Here is a 25,690-nt window from a genome sequence, read left to right as displayed (position 1 = left end):
TCCCCCAACCGCTTCGTCTCGCCTCACGTGCGCATGCGCTTTGCGCTTCGGTCGGCCCCAGCTCCGCCCTCACCAGGCTTTCGGGCCTCTCTAGCCTGCTGGGCTCGCTGGGAAGATTGAAGTTGCAAGGGCAAGTCCTCCAGCCGCTGCTCGGGGTCTGGCCATTGCCCTCACCATTCCCTCTGCTGCTTCTAGTCGCAGACTGGGAATGGGAGTTCCGCCCCGGCCCAACCCCTGGGACTCGTGGTTGGGGTTTGCGGGTCTTCTGGGCAGAGGCAGCCAGGTAACCTTTGAGCCTGAGCCCCGAGGACCGCGAAAACACGCAGTTCACCAGCCCCACGCTTACGGGAGAGGGAGAGAGGAGAGGCAGCTGTAAACGAAACCAGACCCTCCTGCAGCTCCCAAGAAAGCCCCGCTGTGATCCGCTTTGGAAGGTGGAGGAGAAGGGCCGAGTGACGCAACCCTTCTGTCCCAACCGCGCTGGGACCCTAACGCCAGCCCGTCAAGACGTTCCACATGTCGATAACATCTTATTAAAATTATAACACCCAGTCTTGACAAGGATGTAGTGAGAAAAACAGGATTCTGGTAGAAGAGTAAAATAAAAAAAACTTATGGAAAACGATCTGGCAGTTACCTCTACACTAAGAAAATAACTGACTCACCCAGATTTATTATTTATCATTAGTGTTCACTCTCGTATAACAGAAAAAAGTGGAAATGCGCTAAAGAATGGTTGCTTACGGTAACTCAGCAAGGACCATCATGCAGGTCCATTACAGAAAATCTGAGTTTGACATGAAATGCTGGCCAGTGTGTATCGATGGGAAGCAAAGAAGTTACAAGAGTACATAACTTCAGTTAGGTAAAACCAGGTATTATTTATTTACAGGGGTGGGGGCTTAAGGTTATATATGATTTAAAATTGTTTAAGAAATTGTTTAAATTATCCAACTTTTGCACAATAGCATGTTAGAAAAAAACCAAATTTGCTTACAAATACTATGTTTGAGGGGCTGAATTTACAAAAGGACTGTGACCAGACCACATATTAACACCTCTATAGCAAACCCCACCCCCAACCTCTAAAACAAATCTACAACCTCTAGAGCAGACAGGACTTGGTCAATGACTGCCAGTTTCCCTATATTTTGCATTTTGCTTTTCATCTCTGGACCAACCTGAGGACAATTATGCTCCTCACAGCAACACAAAAGACTCTTTCTAGTTAGCCAGCTTCCCCCCTTCCCTGCCCACAGCCTCTAATCAGAGCACACCTGAAGCCTTTCTTTGTTTTCCCACTCCTCTACCTTTGAGTCTCTGCCAAGTGATGACGGCTGACTCCTTTTCTACAACAAACTGTAGATAAATAGTTCCTGTTCTCATTTGAGTGGTCTTTGTTTATTCCCACGTTTGAGTTATTGTGGCTGAGAACGGAAGGTATCTGAAAAGAATGTTTCATGTTCAATAAAAAGAATAAAAATTTCATATATGGTACGGGTTCAACTTTGAAAAAGAGAAAAAAACACAGGGCGCCTGGGTGGCTCAGTCAGTTGAGTGTCTGACTCTTGATTTTGGCTCAGGTTGTGATTTCACGGTTGGTGAGGTGGAGCCCTGCGTGGGCTTCAAGCTGACTGCTTGGGATTCTCTCGCTCTCTGCCCCTCTTCCACTCACACTCTCAGTCTCAAAATAAATAAACATTGAAAAACAAACACACAAAAATACTGAATAATCTTAAAACTAGGAAAAATTGTTTTTCTACTTTTCTGTATGTTTTCCTCCTGTAATAAATATGTAATCTTTAAAACTCATATATATTTTGGGGCGCCTTGGGTGGCTCAGTTAAGTGACTCTTGTTTTGGTTCAGGTCATGATCTCATGGTTTGTGAGATGGAGCTCTGTGTAGGGCTTTAAGCTATCTGCTTGGGATTCTCTCCTTGCTCTTTGCCCCTCCCCCTGCATACTCTCTCTCAAAAATAAACATTAAAAAAATTCATTTTCTTGGGAATTAAAAAAATGACTTGGATTGGTACATCACTTGGTAAGCCCTTAAAAACTACACAATTGTGTTTACTTACAGGATAAAAATATTTTTAAAGCTTTACTTGTATTCATATATTTTGTGTTAACTGTTCTGGTTGTTAAATATTTTGAATATCATCACAGGTTGAATAGTAGACGAAAGTACTATTGTACATTTTTGTGTATTCTTTTATCATAGGAAAGGCTAGATTCTTGTTTTATAGTCTTCTGTTTAATTTCTTTGGTATATTCTCACATTTAGACTTCTACATGATATAAAACATTTACCCAAATTTCATTTCATTTCAATCTAATTGATTACAATCAATTTAATACTTTAAACTGCCAACCTTGTGGGATTTTTATGTAGATCTTTACCTAATTTCATTATGGCCAAGAACACGGTCTTTCTGGTATGAGCCCTTTGAAATTTCTTTATGGCAATGTGGCCTGTTTGTGTAAATAGTAGAAAGGATGGGGCGCCTGGGTGGCTCAGTCGGTTAAGTGTCCGACTTCGGCTCAGGTCACAATCTCGCAGTCCGTGAGTTCAAGCCCCGCGTCGGGCTCTGTGCTGACAGCTCAGAGCCTGGAGCCTGTTTCAGATTCTGTGTCTCCCTCTCTCTCTGACCCTCCCCCGTTCATGCTTTGTCTCTCTCTGTCTCAAAAATAAATAAATGTTAAAAAAAATTAAAAAAAAAAAGAAAGGAAATGACACTGATTAATGACATTTTCTTGTTAAGAAAGCAAACAATTATTCATTTTCCTTGATGTTTTGCTGCATTTATTGAGATGTGTGACCCGGCAGCTGTGAACAAGGTAAAATCACAGAGACTGTTATTTAAAATACCAGCCATAAAAGCTATAGATAGGAAGTAGATTAGTGGTTGCTTGGAGCTGGGGGTGGGAACAGGGATTGGCTGCACATGGGTAGGAGGGGTCTTTTTGGGCTGATGGAAATATTCTAAAATTGCATTGTGATGATAGTTCACAACTCTGTAAATTTACTAAAAATCATCGAACTAGAACTTGAAAACAAGTGAATTTTATGGTATGCAAATTATGCCTCAATAAAACTATTACAAAAAAACCAAAACAACCACGGAGAGCTGTTCCGTGTAGGGGAGGGCTGACACTAGACACTGATGATCAGCTCTTGCTGCAAAGCTAGGAGATGCTCATGGCTCAGCCTGTCACCTGTGGCCCCACAACAGCTTCCTGAACCCAAGTGCTTGCTGCAGCCCAGGCCTGTGCACACACCTACACCCACAGGACTCAGGCTGCTTATACCTAGGAAGCTCGGGGCTTACCCTGTTGGCCCAGGTCAGACACCTTCTGTGTCCCCAATCTCCCTGGGAGCCTTGAACCCCTATCCCTGTGGGGGTCTAAGTGCCCAGAGCCTCTGAACACGGGCTGGCCCCTCACCTGCCTGAGAAGAAGCCAGGAGCCCAAGCAGTAGCTGAGGCTACATGAAGGCTCTGTACACAGTATGGTATTGAGTTCTTTCAGGGATTTATTAAGGCATTGAGCACAGTGTGATTTCCAGCCAACTGAAATGAATACAAGGAAATATATCAGGACCTGAGGGATGTGCTTTTAAGGTTAATGGTGAGGCTGACGTGCTGAAAGAGCATTCGGAGTGACGCCGGTGCAGCACTCGCCCTGGTGTGGTAGACACTTTCTGTCTGGGTCCCTCAGCAGGGGCTTGGGCTCAGGAGCTCCTAGAGAGTACCTTGAAGTTCCCACCACTTTGATGCCCAATAGACATGTGACCTCCTGCCTGGTGCCAAATGGCAGGAAAGCCCCCCCCCCCCAATACACAGCTTTGGGAACCCCCACCCTCCCCAGGGGTGGAGGGCGTGGTGTGGCCTGGCCACAGCATGGGGCACAGAGGCTCTGGGCGAGCAGGCCAGGACGGACAGCCTCTGACACTACATGGGGACCAAGGCGGGTCCCACTAGGCAGGCAGGAAGAAGGGGCTGGGAGCCTCTGTCTGGGCCCAACTGTGGCTGTTCAGCCTTGTTTTCCCCTTGATTACAACTCACTGCATCTGGGGAGAACAGGAGGGGTGTGTCCTTAAGGAGAAAAGAGAACAGGAGGGAGGAGGAGGAGGAGGAGGGGAGGAGAGACAAGCCAGGTCCCCGTCAGCCTGAAAGTCCAGACTGTTCGAGGTCACTGGAGGTGCTGAACTGTCTCTCCACCTTCTTTTGGTCCTTGATCTTGAGTCCAATGTCCACCCTCTTCTCAAAGAAGTTCACCAGAACGGACTCCGTCAGGATGGAGGCTAAGATCTGCTCGAAGGAAATGCACCAGTCGGTGTCCACGGTGCCCCCACAGCGGGCAATGGCTGGGGGGCTTTGGGCCTCCCCGCCTACCAGCACCGTGTCGTCGGCCAGGTCCTCACACTGCAGGGAGCCTGTGCTGACCACCGAGTAGGAGGACATGGACATGTCGTCTTTGGTTTCATCGTCGGACAGAAGCTGGGGGGGGGAGCCCCTCCCCTCGCCGCCGCCCCCTTCGCCCACCACTTGGCTCTCCTGGGGAGCTTTCCCAAGGTGGGTGTCTCCCCCGGCTTTGGCCTGGGGGTCGCCCGCAGCTGGAGGCTGAAGCTCTGGGGCCAGGTCCTGCGGGGGGTCTGGGGTGGGCAGCTCATCCTCCTCGGGTGCACCGTCCTGGGGCTTCCTGCCCGGCTGCACAGAAAACTTCTTCCCCACCTCGCCGATGCGGAGTAGGAGGCTCGCCACCGTGGCAATGGCATGGTACAAGTCCTGCTCCATGGGGTCCTCACTGAACATGTTATAAAGCGTCTTGCACAGCTCAATGAACTGTTCCTTTTCAGGGGAGACAGAGAAAAAGGTCAGGGAGATGGTAAAGGATGGGCTGGGCTGGCCTCGGGTTAGCCAGACTGCCCATGCTGTGCTGTCTTGTTAGGTGTCTCCATACCTGTGCCTTGTCACGCCCATTTCACAGACTGGGACATTGAGACTCAGAGAGGGAAAGTGACTTGACCAGTATCACACAGCCTTCGAATAGCTTTCTTTTCTAGCTGCCTTTCTTTCAGCTCAGAGAGGGAGTGGGAGTCTTTCTCTGTCCCTACATCTACTCTGCTAGCAGAGACAGGTTGACTTTTATTGTGACTCCAAACCCAGTGGCTACAGGGACTTCTTCAGTGTGTTTTGGAGTCACTTTGAGTTTTTTATATCTTTGATCAAAGTAGAGGGTGGGGACAAGGCAAGTACAGCCTGGGTCAGTTGAGGGGGTAGGGAGGTCTGATTCCAGGTGGCTCACACCACACACTCAGGCCTCCTGCCTGAGAACGGGATAGTGCCTCTACTATCTCTACGGGGCACCCTATTCTTCAGGCTGCGGGTGAGAGAGTGCCCAGATCGCAGGGTATGCCTCTGGGAAGAGCAGGGCTGTGGTCAGGCTGCCTTTTGTTAGATGTCTGCGGCCCTGGCAGCGAGACCCTTGGCAAGATGCCGGGTTCCCGACCCAGAGACCAGCAGAGGAACAGTGGGCCATGGGTGGAGCAGGCCTGCGTGTGCATGGCACCTGTGAGGGGCCTGGGAGAAGCAGGGGTGCCATGAGGCTGTCTCGTAGTCGGGATTGTGTGAGTCTCTGCGTGTCAGAGGCTAACCTTCCTTACTGCTTTTCTGGTACACGGATACTGATCAAATGTGAGCAATTCATCACCAGGAAACACCACCCAGGACAAGGCCCTGAAACAACTGGCCTCTTATCCTTCTGGAATTGTCCCTGACTGCTGTCTGACTAGCAGGTGCTGGACGTTGGCAGGAGAATTTCCACCCTACAGAGAGTGCTGGGAGGGAGGGTGGGGAGCTGCCAGGTGTGTGTGGGGAGGCAGCCCTGGAAATGTCTGTTGTGGGCTCTGAATGGGCCTACCTGGTTCATCTTGGGAAGATCCTTAATCGTCTCCTTCTGAACCTCCTTCTCTTTGGCCCACATGCGAAGGTAGTGGCGATAGTCTGGAGGACTGATCCCCTTCTCTTCTGTGAGTTGGAAGAAAATAAATCTGTCAAATTCGAGAAACAGCTGGGGGCTGGTAGCAGGTAGTGGGTGGGTTTTGGTGTCATCTGGCATAGGGTTATCTGGGCCCTTTTACCAACCCCCCTGGTATTTGGGGAGGTAGGGATAGGAAGAACACTCCAGAACACCCAAGTGTCTCCCCTAAGTTATTCTGCTACATTAGGTTTGGCCTGAGCTGAAGAGGGCCTCCACCTGTCTTCCCTGAGATGGGGACAGAAGCCCGTGGAAGCAGAAGGGGGAGAGATGCTAGGCATCTAGAGGGATCCTGGTAGAAAGCAGGCACCCCAGAGGAAGGTGGTGACAGCAGGGGAGGGGGAGGGGTATTCACAGCTACAAGACAGGCCTGGGGCTGACGAGAATAGCCTCCCCTGGCACCTAATGGCCAAGTATTCACCTTTCCACAGGAAGGGCTGCGGTGCTGGGCATGAGTTTGCCGTTTCCCTGGGTGGGGGCCTCTCCTGCAGGGAGGGCCCCCCAGATCCCACTGACCCTGGGATCTGCACCAGTACTGGCGAAGACTGGCTAGCACATACCTCCTTTTTTGTCTTGGACGTCCTCATTTCCACCTCCCTCTTGCTCTTCCTGCCGTAGTGCTTCTGGACAACCAGAAAAGAAAAAGTACGCAGAGAATGTTTTGCAGTTATGACTGTGGACCACGGCGGCCTGTGAGTAGTCTGGTCTGTTCTCCTGCAGAACCAAAGCACCTCCAAACCCTCCTTCCTCTCTACGAAAGGAATACAGGTCTATGCACAAAGTGTTTAAGTGAACAATGATGCACGTTACGGAGTTAAAGCCCGAGAATTAATTTCTGTAGTTACTGTTGAAAAAGGTCGAACGGAGGGCAGTCCTGATTATCAGTTCAACCCATGACCAACTGCCACACCGGCTGATGAGGAATTTTATGGACATGAGTTCTGTACCTGGCGCTGTATTTCTTTCTTTCTTTTTCCTTCTTTTCTTTTTCTTTTTTTCTCTTTCTTTCTAATATTTATTTATTTTTGATACAGTGCAAGTGGGGGAGGGGCGGAGAGTGTGGGACAGAGGATCCAAAGTGGGCTCTGCCCTTACAGGCTGACAGCAGCCAGCCCAATGATGCAAGGCTCGAACTCACGAACCGCAAGATCATGACCTGAGCTGAAGTCGGATGCTCAACTGACTGAGCCACACAGGTGCCCCTTGCGCTGTATTTCTTAAAGTGACACATTTGCTGGAGTCAGCCTGCACTGTGCTTCCTATGGGGACCATGAATGTGGGGAGTCTCCCAGACCTGAGGGCAGCACGGCCGCCGGGGACCTACTGGTGGGCGGCAGCATCCCAGTGCTGTGTGGTGGGGGGGAAGGGTGCACCTCTCTGGGCTCAGGCTTCTCACTGCGGAATGGAGACCCACTGCCTGGGGCTATGTGCAGTCTGAGGACAGGGCTCTGAACCCTCAGTCCCTGGCCTTAATTGGAAGCACCTGGGAAAAGCCTAAAGTGCCCCTGATTTTTCAGATTCTAACAGAAGACACATCTGCTTATTTAGTCTGTGTATTTGAAATTCAGGTTCTCAAGCTTCATTTCAAGTTCAAATTAAGCCTTTTGACACCGCCAGCAGGACTGCCTTGGGCATCTTGATACCCACTGTTTTTAATTTCTCTTAGGCGTGGATTGTCTCCCATGGGAACTTATAGGATGGGGTTTTGGTCGGTTTTGTAAATCCGTTATGTACCACCAGCCTCACTGCCAAATCCCAAGCCCAGAATGCCCCCTTCACCCTGGATCTGATGCTCCAGAATGGGCTCTAACTGTAGCAACAGGAATGACTTCAAAAAGGCACTCAACAAATGTATGTCTCCTTAATGAAAAAGTTGTGTAGAGCAAGAGAACGTTTTCCAGGGAAAGCGTCCACCACCCTCTACCTCTGCTGATCCGTTTCACACTGTTGTGATGATGGCATCTATACTTTTTCCTATGAATGTGATGATGGAATGAATACTGTCTGCACGTGGCTGTGGAGCTGATGCCCTGGTGTCTGTGCACTGCCCACTGTGCTGTGTGTCATCATTTACTACTCCCCTCGACAAGCATGGAGACTGCCCCTCAACTCCCCCGGTAAGCAGCAGCTTCGTTCTGGGTCCTCCTCAGCGGGACCAAACGTGTCCAGGCCTCCTGACCATGCAGCAGAGTGTTAGGAAGACACAGCCCAGCACAAAGCAGGTGCCCCTGACCCCCCCAGGGACTGACCTTGAGCCTCCCAGGGCAGGAAAATGTCCAGATCTGAGGCCAGAGGAGATGCTGGAAGGGACAGCGGAGGAGAGATGGAGGAGAGAGGGAGGAATAGGCCAAGGTCCAGGAAGGCAGAGACAAGAGAAACAGGAGTGAGAACACCCCCGGGGACCTGCCCAACACAGGGCGCTCCCCGAGCCCACTGAGGGCTGCAGGCCGCCTGTGTGGGCCCCACAGCAAGGCTGCACAGCTACGAGGCCCAAGGCCACAGCACGGGGCCAGCAGCTCTCACCTTCTGAGGAGCTGTCCTCTGTGAAGTAATGGGTCGCTTCCAGGGCTGACTCTGCGTCCTCTGGGCTCAGGGCTGCACTCAAAGAGAGAGGCAGGTGAGGGCAGGAGAAAACAATGGCACTCACCAAAGCAAACCTCCCAAGTCCTGGAAGGAGGCCTGGCTCCCCGCAGGGCACCAGGTGCCCATGATGTGGGGTGTGGTCGTAGCGCTAATGGCGACCACTGATCACGGTTGTTGTTCCTTTCTTGACTTGTATGTTGTGTTTGAAAATGTCACACATATCCCATCTAAAAACCCCAGCAGTGCAGCTGGGAGTCTGGAGAAAGGCCAACCCTCTTCCTGCCCTGATGGTGCGGTGCTGAGGATCCTTCAGACACAAGTGCAAGGACCAGCCACGCATGAGCGACTTGCTCTTCCCTCTGATGCACCTCAGGCTTCGTTCCATGTCAGCATCGTTCCACGTCAGCATCCACTACTTTGTGAGTAAGCAGTCCCCTGGGTTTCCGATTCACATGGTTCTTGGGGGAGGAGTCTCATCCTCCCCACTGTATGGACGGGGATGTGATGATGGGGGTTGAAAAGGTGGCACTTGGGGGAGGTGGCAGGGTGTGGACCGAGGTCCACAGGAACTCTGGACGGAGCAGGGCAGGCAGAGGTGGCTCAGGAGTTGGCGAAGGTGGCCCCATGTGCTACCTGTAGGATCCCGGCCCCGTGGGGTCTGCCCAGCCCAGGCCTTTCCCTCAGTAGAGGCAGAGCTGGCTGCTATCAACCTTCCCGGAGGCATCCCTGAGGCCACTGTTCTTTGAATTACAGGGAAAACCAGCCACAGGTGAGAATACCTGTGTCAAGAGCAGGGCCTTCCAGCTCTGGCTGCTCAGAACACCCCCGCCCCTGCCGGTTGAGGGGGGAGAGATTTAAACCCGTATTCTGGGCCAATTAAGTGACAGCCTCTAGGGTGAGTACAGCACAGTGTTCTAAAAACCATTCGGCCTACTCGGAGGCAGCCGCAGACTCCCCAGGGCGGGTAATGAACAACAGCAGGGGCCCAAGGTAGCTCTACCCCAGGGTAGAGGGCCCAGGGCTAGAATTCTCACCTGCCCAAGTCTCAATTTCCCCATCTTGGAGAACTCTCCATGTGGCTACCTTTGCTGAGCTGGGTGAGCTCTACCTGCACAGTGGGAACCCAGAGACCGTGGGATCCGGCCTGGCTTAGGACTGGCTGCTGGGCACCCTTCATCCCATCCCAGCCTGTCAGCATCTCCGGCAGGCTCAGGCCCGGGAGCCAAGGGAGAGCAGCTCCTGCTCGTGGCTGCACAGCAGGGCTACCCAGGCCATTCTGAGGGCCTTGGCAGTGCCCCCAGGCTGACCCTCAGGGGACAGACAGGAGCTTCCCTGTGTCTTACCTGGGTCCTTGCCCATGGTCTGAGTCCTCTGAGACAGTCCCTCTCAGGTTTTGGCCCTACCCCAGTGCTCCGGCCTCCTCCTCCCACTGTCAGGATGTGGAACCTCTATGATGCCTAGGCCCCCTAGGCCCAGCACCGCACAGAGGCCTGTGCCCTGGGACACTGCAGCCCCAACCCTGTATGCATGAGAGGCCCTCACTGGTGACTCTCACCTGGGGGCAGGTGCAGCTTGTAGAGTGCCTTGAGCTTCTCGGTCAGGTCCCCATGGTACATCCCGCCTGCAGAGGAAGGCCAGTGAGGAGGCATGCTGGCTACAGGGCACCAAAGCCCCACGGCCAGTCCACACTGGAGCACCTCCCCTTCCAGTGGGTTCTGGTGTGTCCCTCCTCATACCCTGACTCCCTCCTGGAGAGGTCCCTGGAGCAAGCCCCAGGTCTCCCACTGTCCCTGGGCTTTCCCCTTCTCAGGCTCTGTGGACCCACCCTGTGCAGCCCTGGCCTGAGGGAGGGGTGGAGGAGACGACCCCACTAGACTCCTACGTGATCCCCATGGGAAAACTGCCCTTTCTATATCAAGGATCTTGCTGCAATGGGAAGACTGGCTGGGCTGGCATTTGGAGGCTTCTTGAGGAAGGGCCCTGGAGCTACTCACTCATTCCTGTCACAAACTCCTTGAAGTTGATCAGAGAGTCCTTGTTTTCATCCAGGAGCCGGAACATGCGCCCCGCCAGTACAGGCGTGTGGGAGCCGCAGGCCCAGGGTGTCAGGCTGGCGAAGAGTTCCCGGAACTGGCCTGCATCGATACGGTACTGTTCCAGGTATGGCAGGCTGGGGTCCCGACGCACAGCTGTGGGGCGGCTGCTCCCCCAGTACTGACTTGCCAGGTGCTTGGCCTGTGGAGGGCACGGCCTGGTGAGATGGCCTGGCCTCCCAGAGCCTGGGCGGTTAGGACCGCCAGGCTGGCCAGCGAGTCCACCCTCCTCTTCTGTCTGAGTCTGAAGGGCACTGGGGTGGGAAGCACTAGGCCAGACATGGCAGGGAACCTCCCACATTGGTACCACCAGCCTCTTGTTCACACATGCAGGAACTGAGACATAGTGGGTGAGAGGTAGCACTGACTGGGCCATTCTGACTGGAAGGCTCATCACAGTGGCCACCCTGGCTGGTAAACCAGAGGCAGATGGGAACCAATAACAAGAAGTGTGGACTGTGTTGTTTCTGCCTGCTCATCACAACTTTTCCCCTTCTGGTAACAGCACCTGAAATCTTTTTGGAGACCGCCTCCTGTCCCATCGTCAGGGCGTGGGACAGGCACATGGCCTAGTTACTTTTGGCTCAATAGTAATAACCCTCCTATAGCCACAGCACCTAACTTGAGTCCAACAATTCACTCTGGACTTTTTGCTAAAACTACTTGGAAAGAAAAAGCTTTTTCCCTTGAGAGAACAGGATGACCCTGGAGCTTCTGAGGACAGTCCTGCCATTCTTAAACCTGCCTGCATGTTTAAGCACCTGGATCCAGCCATGCCTGAAGCTGTGAATTTCCCAGACTTTCCAGTAACATGAGCCAATGCTTTCCCTCTTGTGTAAGCTGACTAGAGTGGGCTTTCTGCCACTTTAAGAAAGCGTCCTGCCTAAACTCCATGGAGAATTAAATTCTACCATGTGAGGTTTGTGGTAACTGCATTTGAGGACATTTTTAAATCGATGTCTCTTCTGGCAGGAGGTTGCTGCACTGAGGACACATTTAGGGGACTGGGATGGGGTACTGGTTCTGCCCTTGCTCTAGGCTGTCACCTTAAACACCATGTAAAGGTCCTCCAGCTCTTCAATTGAGAAACCAATGTCCCCAGGTATAGCTCGGACCTAGAAGGAAAGAGAAACAGGATGTACTGATGGATTCTCAAATTCTAGCTCTTTGACAGAATTCCCATGTGGATGAAGGTTAAGACACAGACCACCCTCTTAATGTTGCCAGCTGGCCAAGCACACAATGGCAGCCCATTCAGGAAAGAAGGTGTGGACCACACGAGTATCCCTGGTCACCTATCCTGTTATTCAGTCTACGCTTTCCAAGCTCTGTGCTGAGCATGGTGGCGGGAGGGAGGCCTGTCTGTCCTGATGCCCAGTCAGGTACACAGGGTGAGGGGCAGTCATTTAGTGACTGCTATCTGAATCTCTGGAAAGACTCTGGCCCTGGCTTTTTGGCAGGTGTCCTAGAACCTGCCAGTAAATTCTCTCGCCAGAGCTGGGGAGGACAAAGGCTTGTAGGGGAGGCACAGGGGGCTGGGTGGGTGGAGGGTGGCTGAGTGTTGCTACCCAGGGGCAGGTGCAAGCCCAGGCTGGAGGGCTCAGCCCACAGTAGGATGACACTTGGCCTTTAGGCTCTGAGGTGTCAGAGCTTTGCAGTGATCAACCTGGGAGCAGAACACCGTGACCACAGAACAGTGACCAGTCCTCTCCCACCTCCCCAGATCTGCACCTTCACTCCTGGAATCCAGACTCATACAGGGCAGCACTAGGGGGCTCTGCACCTGGCCCTGTGGGCAGGTGAGGAGATAGCAGGGCAGGAGCAGCCCACCTAGATCACTGCCCCCACCCCTGCCAGCAACCTGTGGCCACTGGAGCCCAGTCGATCCGTACCACGCTCCTCTTGGCCGTATCCTCCAGGGACTGGATCACTTTCAGCCTCTGCTTAAACCGCATCTGTTCAATGTCGTCGGCCCTCAGGCTGCTGAATTTCTACCGGCCAAAGGTGATTCGGTGAGACGAGGCAGAACCACAGAGCAGAGAACTGCCACCAGCCACGGCCGCCCACACCCACATGCCCGGGTAGGGCAGGCTGGCCAGACAGCCCTGGAGGGTGCTGACCTCATATGACACCTTCAGGAGGTCGAAGATGTCCACCTCTGTGGGAGGGTCATCTCCACTAGTCAGCAGGGCGTGGAGGTGTGGGATAGGAGGAGAAACACTCTGCTTATTAACCACATTATCCAGGTATCTGTAAGGATTAAAGAACAGAAGTTGGACCACCCACAGGCAACAGGGATGTCTTACCTACTAAGTGATGTGGAGGGACCTAATTTGCCTAGACTCCCAATTAATAAACAAGTGTGCTGAGGAGGGGGCAGCCTCCAGGAGGGCAAGAGATGAGCCAATGACTCTGCAGCAGGGGAGGGGAGAGCCATGTCCCAGAGGATGTCCTGGCAAATCCAGGATCCCCCTGGAGGCGGCAGAGAGGCCTCGCCTCTCGCCTCTCGTGGGGCCTGAGCACTAATTCTGGGAAGCCAGGCTGTCCTCTGGGGGTCCCCTGCATGGGGGCCCTTTTTAAGCCCAGATCCTAGCACACTAGGAGAAAGGTTTGTCCCAGATGGAGGGATGACATCTTCCTGGGCTGGCTCAGTGGGCAGGTGGCGGCGTCCTTGGCAGGCCTGGGTGGCCAGGAGTGTTCCAGGATGGACACAGACACATGGCCAGCATGTGGGCCCGGGCCGGTGTGAGGCCAGGGCTGGGGGCGGGGGGTTCTGGGTTTAAAGGGCTTGAAGGCCAGGCTGGGGGACTCAGCTCCTTTGTCCAGAGGTCAACTACTATAGTGGCATGGGGAGCCACAAGGTCAGACTCTGAGGAGAGCCCTGTGGGTGCTGGTGGGTGGGGCTGGAGCAGGGAAAACAGTAACGAAGCAGGCCCAGGGCCCAGGGCCCAGGGCAGGGGTACTGTGCGCGTGCATGGAGACGGTACGGGTGGAGAAGAGGGGCTGGATCACAGAGAGTCTACGAGGATGGGCTGCAGGGGCTGCGGGAGGAGGTGGTGGCCAGGATGACTCTGGGCCTTAAGTGACAGTGGTTAGAGCAAGCCCAGCATGGGACCCTCCATCTAGGTGAAGGTGATGGGGAGTGAGGTTGCTGAGCTGGGGAAGGCACCATCAGGACTGCTTTGAGAGAAGAGCAGATGCTCAGCCTTTGCTAGAGGCTGGAGGCCATGCTGTTCCAGCTGCCTTTTGCCCCCCAGGTCCTCCAGCCCAGTGTGCTCTGGTCCACCACCCATTTTATCTGCTCCCAGAGCTATCACTGCCCAGTGCCATTCTGTCTCCCATCAGAAAAGAGGCTGTCCCCTGCCACCTGGAGTGTGCTTGGTGGGCACATCACTGAACGCTGAGTGAGGCATGCCCAGGGCTGCTGAGGGGTCAGGTTCTGCCACCCGTGGGGGTGCCGGCCAGCAACCCCGCAGGAGGAGGGAGTCCGGCTCGGTCACCTGCCCAGGACGGTCATGGCCTCGCCCTCGTCGCTGCAGCCCAGTAGCTGCTCCATGTTGGCGTCCAGGATGGCCAAGGCCACCTGCAGGATCACCTTGATGCCCTCGTAGAAGAAGCAGTCAACAATGACCACAGCGCTCTCGAAGGGCATGACGCTGAGGAAGAGGGTCAGGAACCAGGAGAGTGAGATGCTGGAAATCACCCCCAGGTCCTGCATCTTCTCGGAGAGCTGGGGCAGGAAGTCTCTCGTCAGCTCTTCAAAGATGCCTTGATCCACCAGGGCCCCTGGGGAGAGGACGAAGGGGTCTGAATGATAAGCCTGTTCCTGGCTCAGGCAGGTCCTCACAGGGGCGGTGGGGGGGGGTGCCAGGGTGAGATGCAGGAAGTCCGTCTGATCCTTGGCCAATTCCGCTTACACGGAGGGCTGGAGGGGGTGGAGTGGAGAAAACAGGAAAGAAAAACACGCTGCGGGGTTCCTTTCTACAGCTTCCAAACCACCATGTGAAAAGAATAATTTCTTCCACTGCAGTTGGATTTTCTTTTGGGTAAATACAGATTTCTCCCTTCTAGAAGTGTCAGAAGTAAACAGGGGCTTTTGGGGGCTTCTGTGTGTTCTGCTCTGAAGCTTGTGAACAGATGTGCTTATAATGGACCCCAAGAGGGGAGACCCCCAAAACCAAATGGTAGAGGAAGGACATCTTAGAATAACAGACTTAATTATATAATGTAATTAAACACATTTGCCAGTGCATTTTCATTTAATAGCACTGATTCTACTGGCTGTGCTCATAATAGTTGAAGCTGGGTTTACAGGTGCATGGGGATGTACTACATGCTCTGGCTGTGATACTGGAAATTTTGTACAATAAAAAGACTTAAGGGGTGCCTGAATGGCTCAGTCAGTTAAGTGTCCAACTCTTGATTTTGGCTCAGGTCACGATCTTGTGGTTCATGAGTTAGAACCCTGCATCGGACTCTGTGCTGACAGCGCGGAGCCTGCTTAGGATTCTCTCTCTGCCCCTTCCCTACTTGCTCTCTATCAAAAATAAATAAAAATAAACTTAAAAAAAAGGCTTAGGAAGAGTTGGATGGATGAGAATTTAGGCCCCAGGCTCTCCTTTAAAAACCACTGACTGTGTAGTATCTTCTCATTGCCAGCCACTCCGAGGGCAATGTGTAAAGGCTCAGTGAGATGGTAGGGGGTCTGTGTTTGGGTCTCCACTTTCCAGCCTCTTCATCCGTAGAAAGGGAGCCATGACTGTCTGCAGCCTGTTGCACGTCTGTGAGGCCTCCACTCACTTGTGCTGTGTGCTCAGTGGAGAGCCTGGCACAGGGAGGCCGCTACCCCCGCAGGGAAAGCCGGGCCGCAGGCACTCACCCACCACTCTGGTGTTGTAGTAGTCGGGCAGCATGCGCTCACAGAGGGCCACCAGCAGCCAGAAGGCCTCCTCCTCGCTGCCATAGAGCAGGAGCACTGAGGTGACGATGTTCATGGCCTGTGAGCACAGAGACAGCAAGGGAGGCTCCCGGAGCTGGCCACTGCATATAACTAACTGACCGTTCCCCCACCCAGTGTCCTGCATGGCCTCCCACCCAACTCCAGGCAACTTGCCAAAAGGCAATTTGCAGGAAATCGATTGGACAAAAACCATCTGCCAAGTCCCTCAAGTCGAGCCAGTGGGCACTTGGAAAGCTGAGGAGGATATGAGCATGTGATGCTACTTCTTCAGAGTGGTTTTTAGTGTCGGAGGTGTGACACGGGCCAGAAAGATGTGTAAGTGAGCCGCCCATGACAGCTACATGGCAGTAGGGCGGCCGAGGCCAAATGGGACCGTACACGGCCTGAGCTGATGGACAGGCTTGTAAGAAGAACGCTTTGGTGGTGGTGATTATCTTAAAAATTCTTTAAAGCCAGCACCCTGACTTTCCGTGAACCGGCGACACGTCATGCAGAACACTGGTTTTATAGAAAGTGACCTTTGAGGAGGTGGCATGCTCCCTGAAATCCAGATGGCAGTCTCAGGGAAACAGAAAGCCATGTGACTGGGCCAGGAAAATGTCCCCTGTATGTGAAATCAAATGCCACCAGAAATGCAAATCAAAACCACCATGAGATGCCACCACACTCATGCCATTAGGACAACTCTTATCAAAAGACCAGAAAACAAGTTTGGTGAGGATGTGGGGTTACTGGAACTCTCGTGCACTGCTGGTGGGAATGTAAAATGGTGCAGCTGCTGGGAAACACTATGGCAATCCCTAAAAAAAAAAATTAAAGGTAGAATTACCATTCGATCCAGCAATTTCACTTCTGGGTATACACACAAAAGAAATGAAAGCAGGGACAGGAACAGATACTGCACACGCATGCTCATGGCACATTATTCACAATAGCCAGAAGGCAGAAGCAAACCCAGCGTCTGTGTACAGATGGATGGATGGACCAAGTACGATATATACACAGAATGAATATTATTCAGCCTCCAAAAGGAAGGAAATTCTGACATGTGATACAACACAGATGAACCTTGAGGACCCTGTGCGAACGAAGCCAGCCACGGAACGACAAACAGCGTGTGACTGCATTCAGATGAGGCACTTAGAGAGGGCAAATCCATCGAGATGTAAAGAAGAAGGGGGGCTGCCAGGGAGGTTGTTTTCAGGAGTACACAGCTTCAGTTTTGCAAGATGAGAAGAGTTTTGGAGATGGATGGTAGGGATGGTTGTACAATGACACACTTCACGCCACTGAAGCATACGCCTGACACGTTGTTTACATTTTACCACAAACACTAAACAGTCAAATGCTCCAGGACCCAGGCCAGGGCACACACACAGGAGAGCGAGCAATTAATACTGTTTCTAATTACACCTCTATCTGTGATCGGGCTTTTCCCGGGGGGTCAGGGGGCACAGTCACAGTCTGTGAGGCCATTGCTAAGGCCCAGGGCGCCAGGCTCTGCTTGTAGGAGCTGCTGGTGAGAGATGTGGTCTCTGGGCCTGGCCAATCCCCTTTACCTGACAGTAGCCGATGGTGGGGTTTCGGAAAGCGTAGGCGGTCAGCACCCGCCGGAGAGCAGCGATCCCGAGCTCGTTCTGGAAGGCGGGGTGCTCAGGCATGGAGCGGTGGAGATCTCGCTCAATCTCCTCTGTGGCCAGGCTGTACTTCCCTGTAGACTTCTCCACCAGCTCCTCGTAGTAGCCAGGGTGAGTCACCATCTCATTCCAGGCCCCTGTGGAGACACAGCTGCCAGCTGTCTCTCTCTCCTCCTCCTCCCCTCCTGAGACCGTGGGGGCAGTGACAGGGCAGGCTGGAGATGTCAATGCACCACAGAAGAGAAGTGGAACTCTGGGGTCCGTTAAGAGGGGTGAGACAAAGGTTCCCTTGTGACTGCTCCTGGGAGGGGTTATCCCCACCAGAGTTTAAACAGCATTCTCATGAAACTGTCCAAGTGGCCAAGGAGAGTGTATGCTGTCAGGGCCTGTCCCAAGGAAAGGAGGCCTCAGGGGACCTGCCTCTCACTGCAAGTGGGAAGGTACCAGCCGGGAGACGGCACCCTGTCCTTGGTGTCTGCTCCCCACGGTGGCTTTCCTGACGTGGGCCCCTCACAGACGAGAGCCCCCTTTCGGCCTTGTAAAGGGCTGGCCGTTCCCGCCTGGCTGACTCAGTGGAGCTCTCGTGCAGGGGCCCCCGAGGATCCGGGCCGAAGCTGGGGCAGCTCACCAGAGAAGAGGAGCCACAGCTCTCCCCGGAGGCTCTCGGGGATGCCTTTCAGCACCAGCTCCCGCGTTCTGGCCGTGCGGTACATGCACATACCACGCCCGTACTCAAAGAAGTGAATGTTCCACGACTCCTCTTTCATCTTCTCCTTAGCCTGGGGGAGAAGCAGATGGGGTCTGTGAGCACCAGTCAGCCGGGGGCTGAGGTGCAGGTGTTGGGCCCTCCTCCATCTAGAATGAAGATTTACAAGGGCTCCTGATAAAAATGCCGAGGGCCCAGGCTGGGCTTGGCACAGCACCAGCCACAGGCATCAGGGAAATGAACCTCCCTGCAGAGGCCTAGAGACTGTGGTGACCAGCTGTGCCCCTTGGGTTAGGCAGGATGTCCCTGGCTTCCTCCCAGGCCTGGGTCCTACATGGCAGTGGAGTCCATGCTCTGGCTCACCCCCTTGGCCCCCAGGTCCTCCATGGGCGAATTTCTCTGGAAGAGTTTGAGCAGACCCTGGGAAGAGGTCGGTGCATCCTGCACGCTGGAGCTTTGGCGGCCACCAAGGGGTGTGGAGGGGCTGGTGAGCTGATCTGACGCCTTTGGAGGAGCTGGGCAAAGCTGAAAAACACAACACAGAAGGGAAGGCACCCAGTGAGTGAGCCCCTTGTGGGGCCTCTGACTTGCACGTCAGTCACAAGTGCTGGCTGCTGGACTGAGGTGGGTGGGAAGTATGGGCAGAGAAGCACCAGGTCTGGCCAGGCAGGAGGCCATGCTGTGGCCCAGCAGGACATCCACGCTGTCTTCCCTTCACCAAGCCCTTTCACAGTGGCTGATCTCTTAGGGGAAGGGTCCTAAGGCCCATGCTGCCAGGCCTTCTCTGAGGTCAGGGCCCGGAGCCCCTGTGTGCCCCTCAAGGGCCTGGTTGGTGGTGCTCATTGCTCCCTGGGGCACCTTCCTCACTCCAGCCTCTGGGGTACAGACCCTGCTGAAGGGGTAAGTACATCTGCCCAGATTGTCCCATAGTAGTGCTGCCCGACGTTTGAGCACACGGCCCCTGGTCACAGGGATCAGCTCACACTGGGACTGTCAAGAAAGTGCAGTGGGTCCCATGGAGCCCAGGCGAGGAGTCATACAGGGAAAGTGGAGCAGAGACAGGGCGACACTGGGGCCAGGTCGGCCAGCACAGTCCTGACCTGATGGCCCGGCCTGCCCTTTCCAGATCGCCAGAGTCCTGATTGAGGCCATCCCTTCTGCGTGTGCCCTTGATGACTGCCAATTGAGGGAAGGAGCCCTCTCCTGTCCTCTCTCCCTCAGGCGACCTGTCCACTGTGCCCTCAAGGTCCCCTCAAAGAAGAAGGGGCTTCTGGAGGGCTGGTTATTGCCCCCAAAGCTCCCTGCTTCTGTCTTCCTCTGGTCCACATGTCTAGCGTGTGGTGCAGTCTTCAGTGGCCACACCACCTCTTTGCTCTGGACACCTATGCCAGCTTGAGGCTGGGTTCTCCTCACCGGTATGCAGTGGCTTCCAGCACACTAGGACTGGGTGTGTGTGAGGAGGAGTCCCGATCTCTGCCACGGGGTACACCCCCCACAGGGGCTAACCAGGAACAGGGCCTTATGTTAGAAGAGGGCCTCCTCCATGTAGGAGCCTGGCAATCCACTTTCCCACTGCACAGAGAGCCAAAGGGCAAGAGAAATGGACCCTGGTGTGGTTCTGGGAACGTCCCAGGGTGGAGGGCAACGTGGGGCTGGCAGCAGGGAAGGGAGGCATCGGGGATGAAGGTCTGCAGGAGAACCCTAACCTTCAGAGCTCTTCCCCTGGTTTTCTGGAACCCCTCCCCAGGCAAACCTATCTCCTCAGGGAAGCACCGGCAGCGGGTGACACCTGACATCTGCCCCCTGCTTGTCCACTGTTCAGCCTGCAGGGACCTGAATTCCAGGTGAGCTTGATGTAATGGCCTGTGCTTATCTTGTCCCCTGGCCCAGGGGGTCAGGTGGTCCAGAGCTGGCGCCCATTCTGTCTATTCTCCCCTCAGCTTCCTCCCTGAGCACCTGCTGGTGGGAACAACACTGCTCTTAGGTGGACACATGTCACTGGCTCCCCTCTTGCCAGTAGCAGCTCCCCATTAAAAATTTTTTTAAAAATGTTTATTCGTTTTTGAGAGAGAAAGAGACAGACAGAGCATGAGTTGGGGAGGGGCAGAGACAGAGGGAGACACAGAATCTGAAGCAGGTTCCAGTCTCCGAGCTGTTAGCACGGAGTCCAATGCGGGGCTCGAACCCATGAACCCTGAGATCATGACCTGAGCTGAAGTCGGACACTTAACCAACTGAGCCACCCAGGCACCCCAGCATGTGGGGGGCACATCTCTCTTCCCTCTGGGCCCCACACCCAATGGGCTCCACCAAGAACTGGGATGATGGCCCTGAACTAATCAGCATTTCCTGCCCCTGGGCTCAGGGTGGGTTGAAGGCACTGCATCACCCAGGCGCCACCAAGGAAATGCTGTGGTGACCACAGGGAATGTCAGGAGGAGCCAAGGAGGATGCAGGGCTGCTGCCAGCATCCTGGTCTATACACCACCTGGGAACATTGCCCTCTTGGCAGAAAGCCCAGTCCAATGGGGAGAGGCCTCTCTGGGGATAGGCGGCTGACTGCATGGACTTCTTGGCTTGTGAGCCAGTAAGCTCCTCCTCTGTGTGTCATGCTCCAGTCTGGGTCCTGTTGTCTGTGACCCCCCTGCCATGGTCCCATCCACCAAGTGGCAGGGGTAGGGGTGCTGGATGGCTTCCTGCAGTACCTCACTGTCTCTGTGTTCCCTGTAAGAAAACCCTCTTCTTGGCTGTGGTGATGGTTTCACAAGGAATACATGTTAAACTCACCAAACTGTATTCTTTGGATACATATGGCATGTTGTATGTTAATTTTACCCCAGAGGTGCTGTTTTTAATAAAGACGGAAAAAAGGAAAAAAAAAAAAAAAGGAAGAGAACTCTGCCAGGTTCCCATCCACAGTGCATCCTTCTGCCCCTGGCTGATTTCAGAAATTCAGAAATAGGGGCACCTGGGTGGCTCAGCTGGTTAAGTGTCTGACTTGTGGTTTCAGCTCAGGTCATGATCTCACAGCTTCGTGGGTTTGAGCTCCACATCGCAGCACAGAGCCTGCTTGGGATTCTCTCTCTTCCTCTCTCTCCACCCCTCCCCCACTTGCGCTCTGTCTCAAAATAAATAAACTTAAAAAAATAAAAAGAAATTCAGAAATAAACTTTCATGACAAATCGCTCAAACCACAGGGTACAACCCCAGTCCAGACCAACAGAGCCCTAATATAGAGATTCTGCTTCCTGCCTGAGGTTCCCCAAAGGGACCAGGACTGCGAATGGACTTGTAGGCCACAGAGCACCTCAGAGGATCAAACTCTCAGTGCCAGAAAAAGAGACGGACTCAAGGATGTGGTCTTGGCAATGACCGTCCTGTGTGACAGTCACCAGAGCCACAGTGAGCTCACAGGCCGTGATGCCTGGGAGTCCTGTGTTTTCCTAGGCTAGTCCCTCCCCTTCCTGCAGCTGACCACCTCACACATTCCAGTGCAAATCTCGGGAGCCACCTGCCCGCCTCACTTCCTGCTGAATCAAATCTCAAACCTCTGGCCTCCTGTTTAACTGACCGAGGAGCAATCTGAAGTCCATTACAGCCACGCCTACCAGCCAGCCTTCCTGCATGTGTGGCCTCACAGGCAGGCCAGGTCTGGCCCCCTCCATTCTGGCTCCGAATCTCACCCCTCCACCTCCAGGACCTTCCTCTAGGCAACTGGATGTAGCCAGAGCTGGCCCCACAGACCCTCCTATGTGCCTCAACTGGGTGGTGCTCACACGTTGTGTTCACTGAGCTATCACTTACGATCTGCGCTTTTTAGAGTATATGTGTTATGCTCCAACTGAAAAGTGACCTCTTATTCTTAGCTTTTATACAAAATTCTCAAAAGAGTTGTTTAAACTCACTGTATCCTTTCCCCCTCAAGTTTTTTTTTTTTTTTCCTAGAAAGTGTGCCTTTATGTTCTAATATCCACCTTTATAATAATATCTTTATCTAGTACCCTGGTCCTTTCTTTCTAGACCCTGTTGACTCCCTGCTATGGGCAATACTGAAATTAGTGAGTAACCCTTTCCTCCCCTCCCTCCTCTCTTTCACTGCCAACATACAGTGATTTACTTTCACTCTTAGTTAACGAGGCAAGCAATGAGCTTTTTCTACTTTCCAGGCCTTCTTACCTCATGTTTTCATTGTACTGTTTCTTGTCAGAGCATAGAAAATGTACACAGTGTCTGTCAATTTCATTCTCATTTGCTAGTCTGGTTTCTACAAATACATTCAACGTGCCCACCAGACTTTCAGTCAAAGCTTCTCCAAACGTCTCTGGGTTGTCTGAACATTGTTCTTAATTAGATTCTTCAAGAGCTGGTATATTTCTTAAATTCCTACATATTCTTTACTTACTGCCTGAACCTCAGTTTGCCAGATAGAAAATCTGTGAGGCATAATTTTTATTAAAAATTGTATATCTTAGAGGTGTTACTGTTTGTATAAAATGTTATCTGAAAGTCTGATCCCAGGGGCACTTGGGTGGCTCAGTCAGTTAAGCATCCTTCTGACTTTTGATTTTGGCTCAGGTCATGATTTTACAGTTCGTGAGATCAAGCCCTGCATCGTGCTCTGCACTGAGAGTGAGAAGCCTGCTTGGGATTCTCTCTCTCTCTCTCTTTCTGCCACTGCCCCCCGCTCACGCTCTTTTTCTTTCCCTCAAAATAAATGAACATTAAAAAAAGAAATAAAAGTCTGATCCCAGTCTGATTTTATTCTTTCATAAATGACTTGGTCTTTTTGGATTGGTTGTCCTCCCAATTTTTTCAAATCTTTATTTTTTATTAATGTTTATTTATTTTTGAGAGAGAGAGAGAGAGAGAGAGAGAGAGAGAGAGCGAGCACAGGGTAACAGCAGAGAGAGGGGGAGACACAGAATCTGAAGCGGGCTCCAGGCTCTGAGCTGTCCGCACAGAGCCTGACATAGAGCTTTAACTCATGAGCCATGACACGAAGACCTGAGCCAAAGTCAGGAGCTTAACTGACTGCGCCACTCACGTGCCCCTCAAATCTTTAGTTTTTACCATGTTCTGTAACAATTATTGGCTATTCTGTACTGGTTTTCCCAGTCGTACAACAGGCCCTTCCACTGTGCACATTCAAGTCTTTTTATACTCAGAAAAGTTTTCGTGACTGGTAGTTTCTATCAGTTGTTATTTTATCTACGCTCTTTGGTTTTCAGTTCCAGGGACCTACATTAAACATAAGTTGGATCTTCTTTGCCTGACTTCTATACTATGGCTTTTGGCTATTTTTTTCTCTTTCTTCACTTGTTTTGCCCTCCTCTGACCCCCAACCCTCCCTTATCCTTTGATATCTATTCATTGTTGTGTTCTCCTTGTGCAATACTTATTTTTCTTCCTTTCTTTTTTATTTATTTTTTAAATTTTATTTATTTATTTATTTATTTATTTATTTATTTATTCAATATATGAAATTTATTGTCAAATTGGTTTCCATACAACACCCAGTGCTCATCCCAAAAGGTGCCCTCCTCAATACCCATCACCCACCCTCCCCTCCCTCCCACCCCCCATCAACCTTCAGTTTGTTCTCAGTTTTTAAGAGACTCTTATGCTTCCTTTCTTTTTTTAAGTAGGCTCCACACCCAGCATGGAGCCTGATGCAGGGCTTGAACTCATGACCCTAAGATCAAGACCTGAGCTGAGCTCAAGAGTCAGACACTTAACTGAGCCACCCAGACGCCCCTGTCTTTTTGTATGTGACACTATTTCTGAAATATTTCTGTAGTTTTTTTCTAATTCTTTTCTGACTCTTGTCAACTCTCTTTTCTTTTGACTGGTCACTTTGTTTCTGAGCTTTCTAAAAGTTCTATTTATACCATTCTTCAGTAGCTTCTGTCATTTCTAATTCTTTAAAAAAAATTTTTTTTAACGTTTATTTATTTTTGAGACACAGAGAGACAGAGCATGAATAGGGGAGGGGCAGAGACAGAGGGAGACAAAGAATCTGAAACGGGCTCCAGGCTCTGAGCTGTCAGCACAGAGCCCGACGCGGGGCTCGAACTCACGGACCATGAGATCATGACCTGAGCCGAAGTCAGACGCCTAACCGACTGAGCCACCCAGGCGCCCCTCTAATTCTTTTTAGATCATTTTGAAATATTAGGGTACAGTTTTCATCTGCCTTGGAGGGATACTGTTCTGATGTGTTTTCATTGTCTGTGGAAGGTTATTTGGTTCATTTCCCCCCCAATTATACCTTTGTATGGAGTGCAATCACAATCTTCTGTTGCTTGTGTTTAAATGATATAGATTCTTCTGCACTTTCAGGAGGATGTCATACATGTCAGGGAGATGTGGGTCCGGGTAGCTTTCTGCACTGAGCCGTTAGTGGGGTCCATCTTCTGCTGTACCTCTCTGTGGAGCCCTCTCCCTTTAGGACTTCCTGATCCATCTCCGCTACTGTCAGAGGCTTCTCTCTGTTTTACCCCCTGGGTTCCTGCCCTGCTCTGTCCCAGGTCTGAGGGAGGGCTCTTTCTTCTTGGGAGTTATCATTGGTGTTTCAGATCCTTTACTGCCTCAGCACAGCTGCTGACTCTATATCCAGTTAGAATAATGCTACCGTTGGTGGTTTGACCCCATCTACTTGTAGCTAACCCTTCCACCTGCTTTTGTTGAAAACAAAACTTCCACTCTTAAAGTTGGTCTGGGCCTTTTCCTGAGGAAACTTGGTAAGATTTAGAAGTGACCCTGCTCCCGTCACCTTGTGCCAGTTAAAGGCCACTCCAGTCAGGCTTTTCATCCTGTCTTTCCACTGAGCAACTCTCGTCAAGGCCACTATGACCTCTGTTTGTTCTCTTCAGTAGTCTGTTCTTAGTGTTCGTTATGCTTGACGTCACACTTCATACACCCTAAACTGAATTCTTCCAATTTTGCTCTTCCTGCATCTTCCCCAGGTCCTTAAATGGTGGCTTTATTCTCTAAGCTGCACAGTCAACGCTACAGCATCATTTCTTTGTAACCCCCCCTCTTTCTCCCATACCCAGTATCAAACCCAAAAGTTTAACCTCAGATCTACTTCCAAAACGTATGTGATATACAAACACTGAACAATCCAAAAAGGAAATCAAGAAAACAATTCCATTTCTGACAACATGGAAAAGAATAAAGTGCTTAGGGATAAACCTAGTCAAGGAGGTGAAAGACTTGTTGGCTGAAAACTACAAAATCTTGCTGAAAGAAATTAAAGAAGGCATAAAATAAACAAAGACATTTTGTGGTCGTGGATTAGGGGAAATAAGATTAAGATGTCAATACTCCCCAAAGTGATCTACAGATTCAGTGCAATCCTCATCAAAACCCCAATGACTTTTTTTTTTAATTTTTAATTTTTTTAAAGATTTTTATCCATTTTTTGAGAGACAGAGAGAGACAGAGCGCAAGCAGGGAAGGGGCAGAGAGCGACAGAGACACAGAATCTGAAGCAGGCTCCAGGCTCTGAGCTGTCAGCACAGAGCCCAACGTGGGGCTCAAACCCACAAACCGCAAGATCATGACCTGAGCCGAAGTCGGCCGCTTAACCGACTGAGCCACCCAGGTGCCACCCTCCCCCAATGACTTTTATGCAGAAAAAAAAAATCTATTAAAATTCATATGGAATCT

At 51.9% G+C, this 25,690-nt stretch overlaps 1 protein-coding gene across 2 annotated transcripts in view; it reads right to left on the bottom strand.

The window, feature by feature from the left end:
• Positions 1–3,517: 3,517 nt before the first annotated feature.
• TBC1D9B (TBC1 domain family member 9B) overlaps positions 3,518–25,690 on the bottom strand; it is a 45,993-nt gene continuing 23,820 nt past the window's right edge. The window contains exons 8-22 of one of the 2 annotated variants that reach the window (XM_027076941.2): positions 18,383–18,544; positions 17,942–18,092; positions 17,236–17,450; positions 15,596–15,713; positions 14,217–14,502; positions 12,837–12,966; positions 12,609–12,707; positions 11,763–11,831; positions 10,618–10,858; positions 10,179–10,244; positions 8,564–8,635; positions 8,290–8,340; positions 6,601–6,663; positions 5,924–6,030; positions 3,518–4,851 (exon numbers count right to left, since the gene is read on the bottom strand). In XM_027076941.2, coding sequence (XP_026932742.1) covers positions 4,165–4,851; positions 5,924–6,030; positions 6,601–6,663; positions 8,290–8,340; positions 8,564–8,635; positions 10,179–10,244; positions 10,618–10,858; positions 11,763–11,831; positions 12,609–12,707; positions 12,837–12,966; positions 14,217–14,502; positions 15,596–15,713; positions 17,236–17,450; positions 17,942–18,092; positions 18,383–18,544 — 2,517 coding nt within the window. In that variant the 3' untranslated portion in view covers positions 3,518–4,164. The remainder of the gene's footprint in view (positions 4,852–5,923; positions 6,031–6,600; positions 6,664–8,289; positions 8,341–8,563; positions 8,636–10,178; positions 10,245–10,617; positions 10,859–11,762; positions 11,832–12,608; positions 12,708–12,836; positions 12,967–14,216; positions 14,503–15,595; positions 15,714–17,235; positions 17,451–17,941; positions 18,093–18,382; positions 18,545–25,690) is intronic. The other variant, XM_027076942.2, reaches the window with a different exon arrangement.

This window comes from Acinonyx jubatus, chromosome A1 (assembly GCF_027475565.1).
Source record: "Acinonyx jubatus isolate Ajub_Pintada_27869175 chromosome A1, VMU_Ajub_asm_v1.0, whole genome shotgun sequence".
Lineage (NCBI taxonomy): Eukaryota > Metazoa > Chordata > Mammalia > Carnivora > Felidae > Acinonyx > Acinonyx jubatus.
This window is presented reverse-complemented; position numbering and strand designations above follow the sequence as displayed.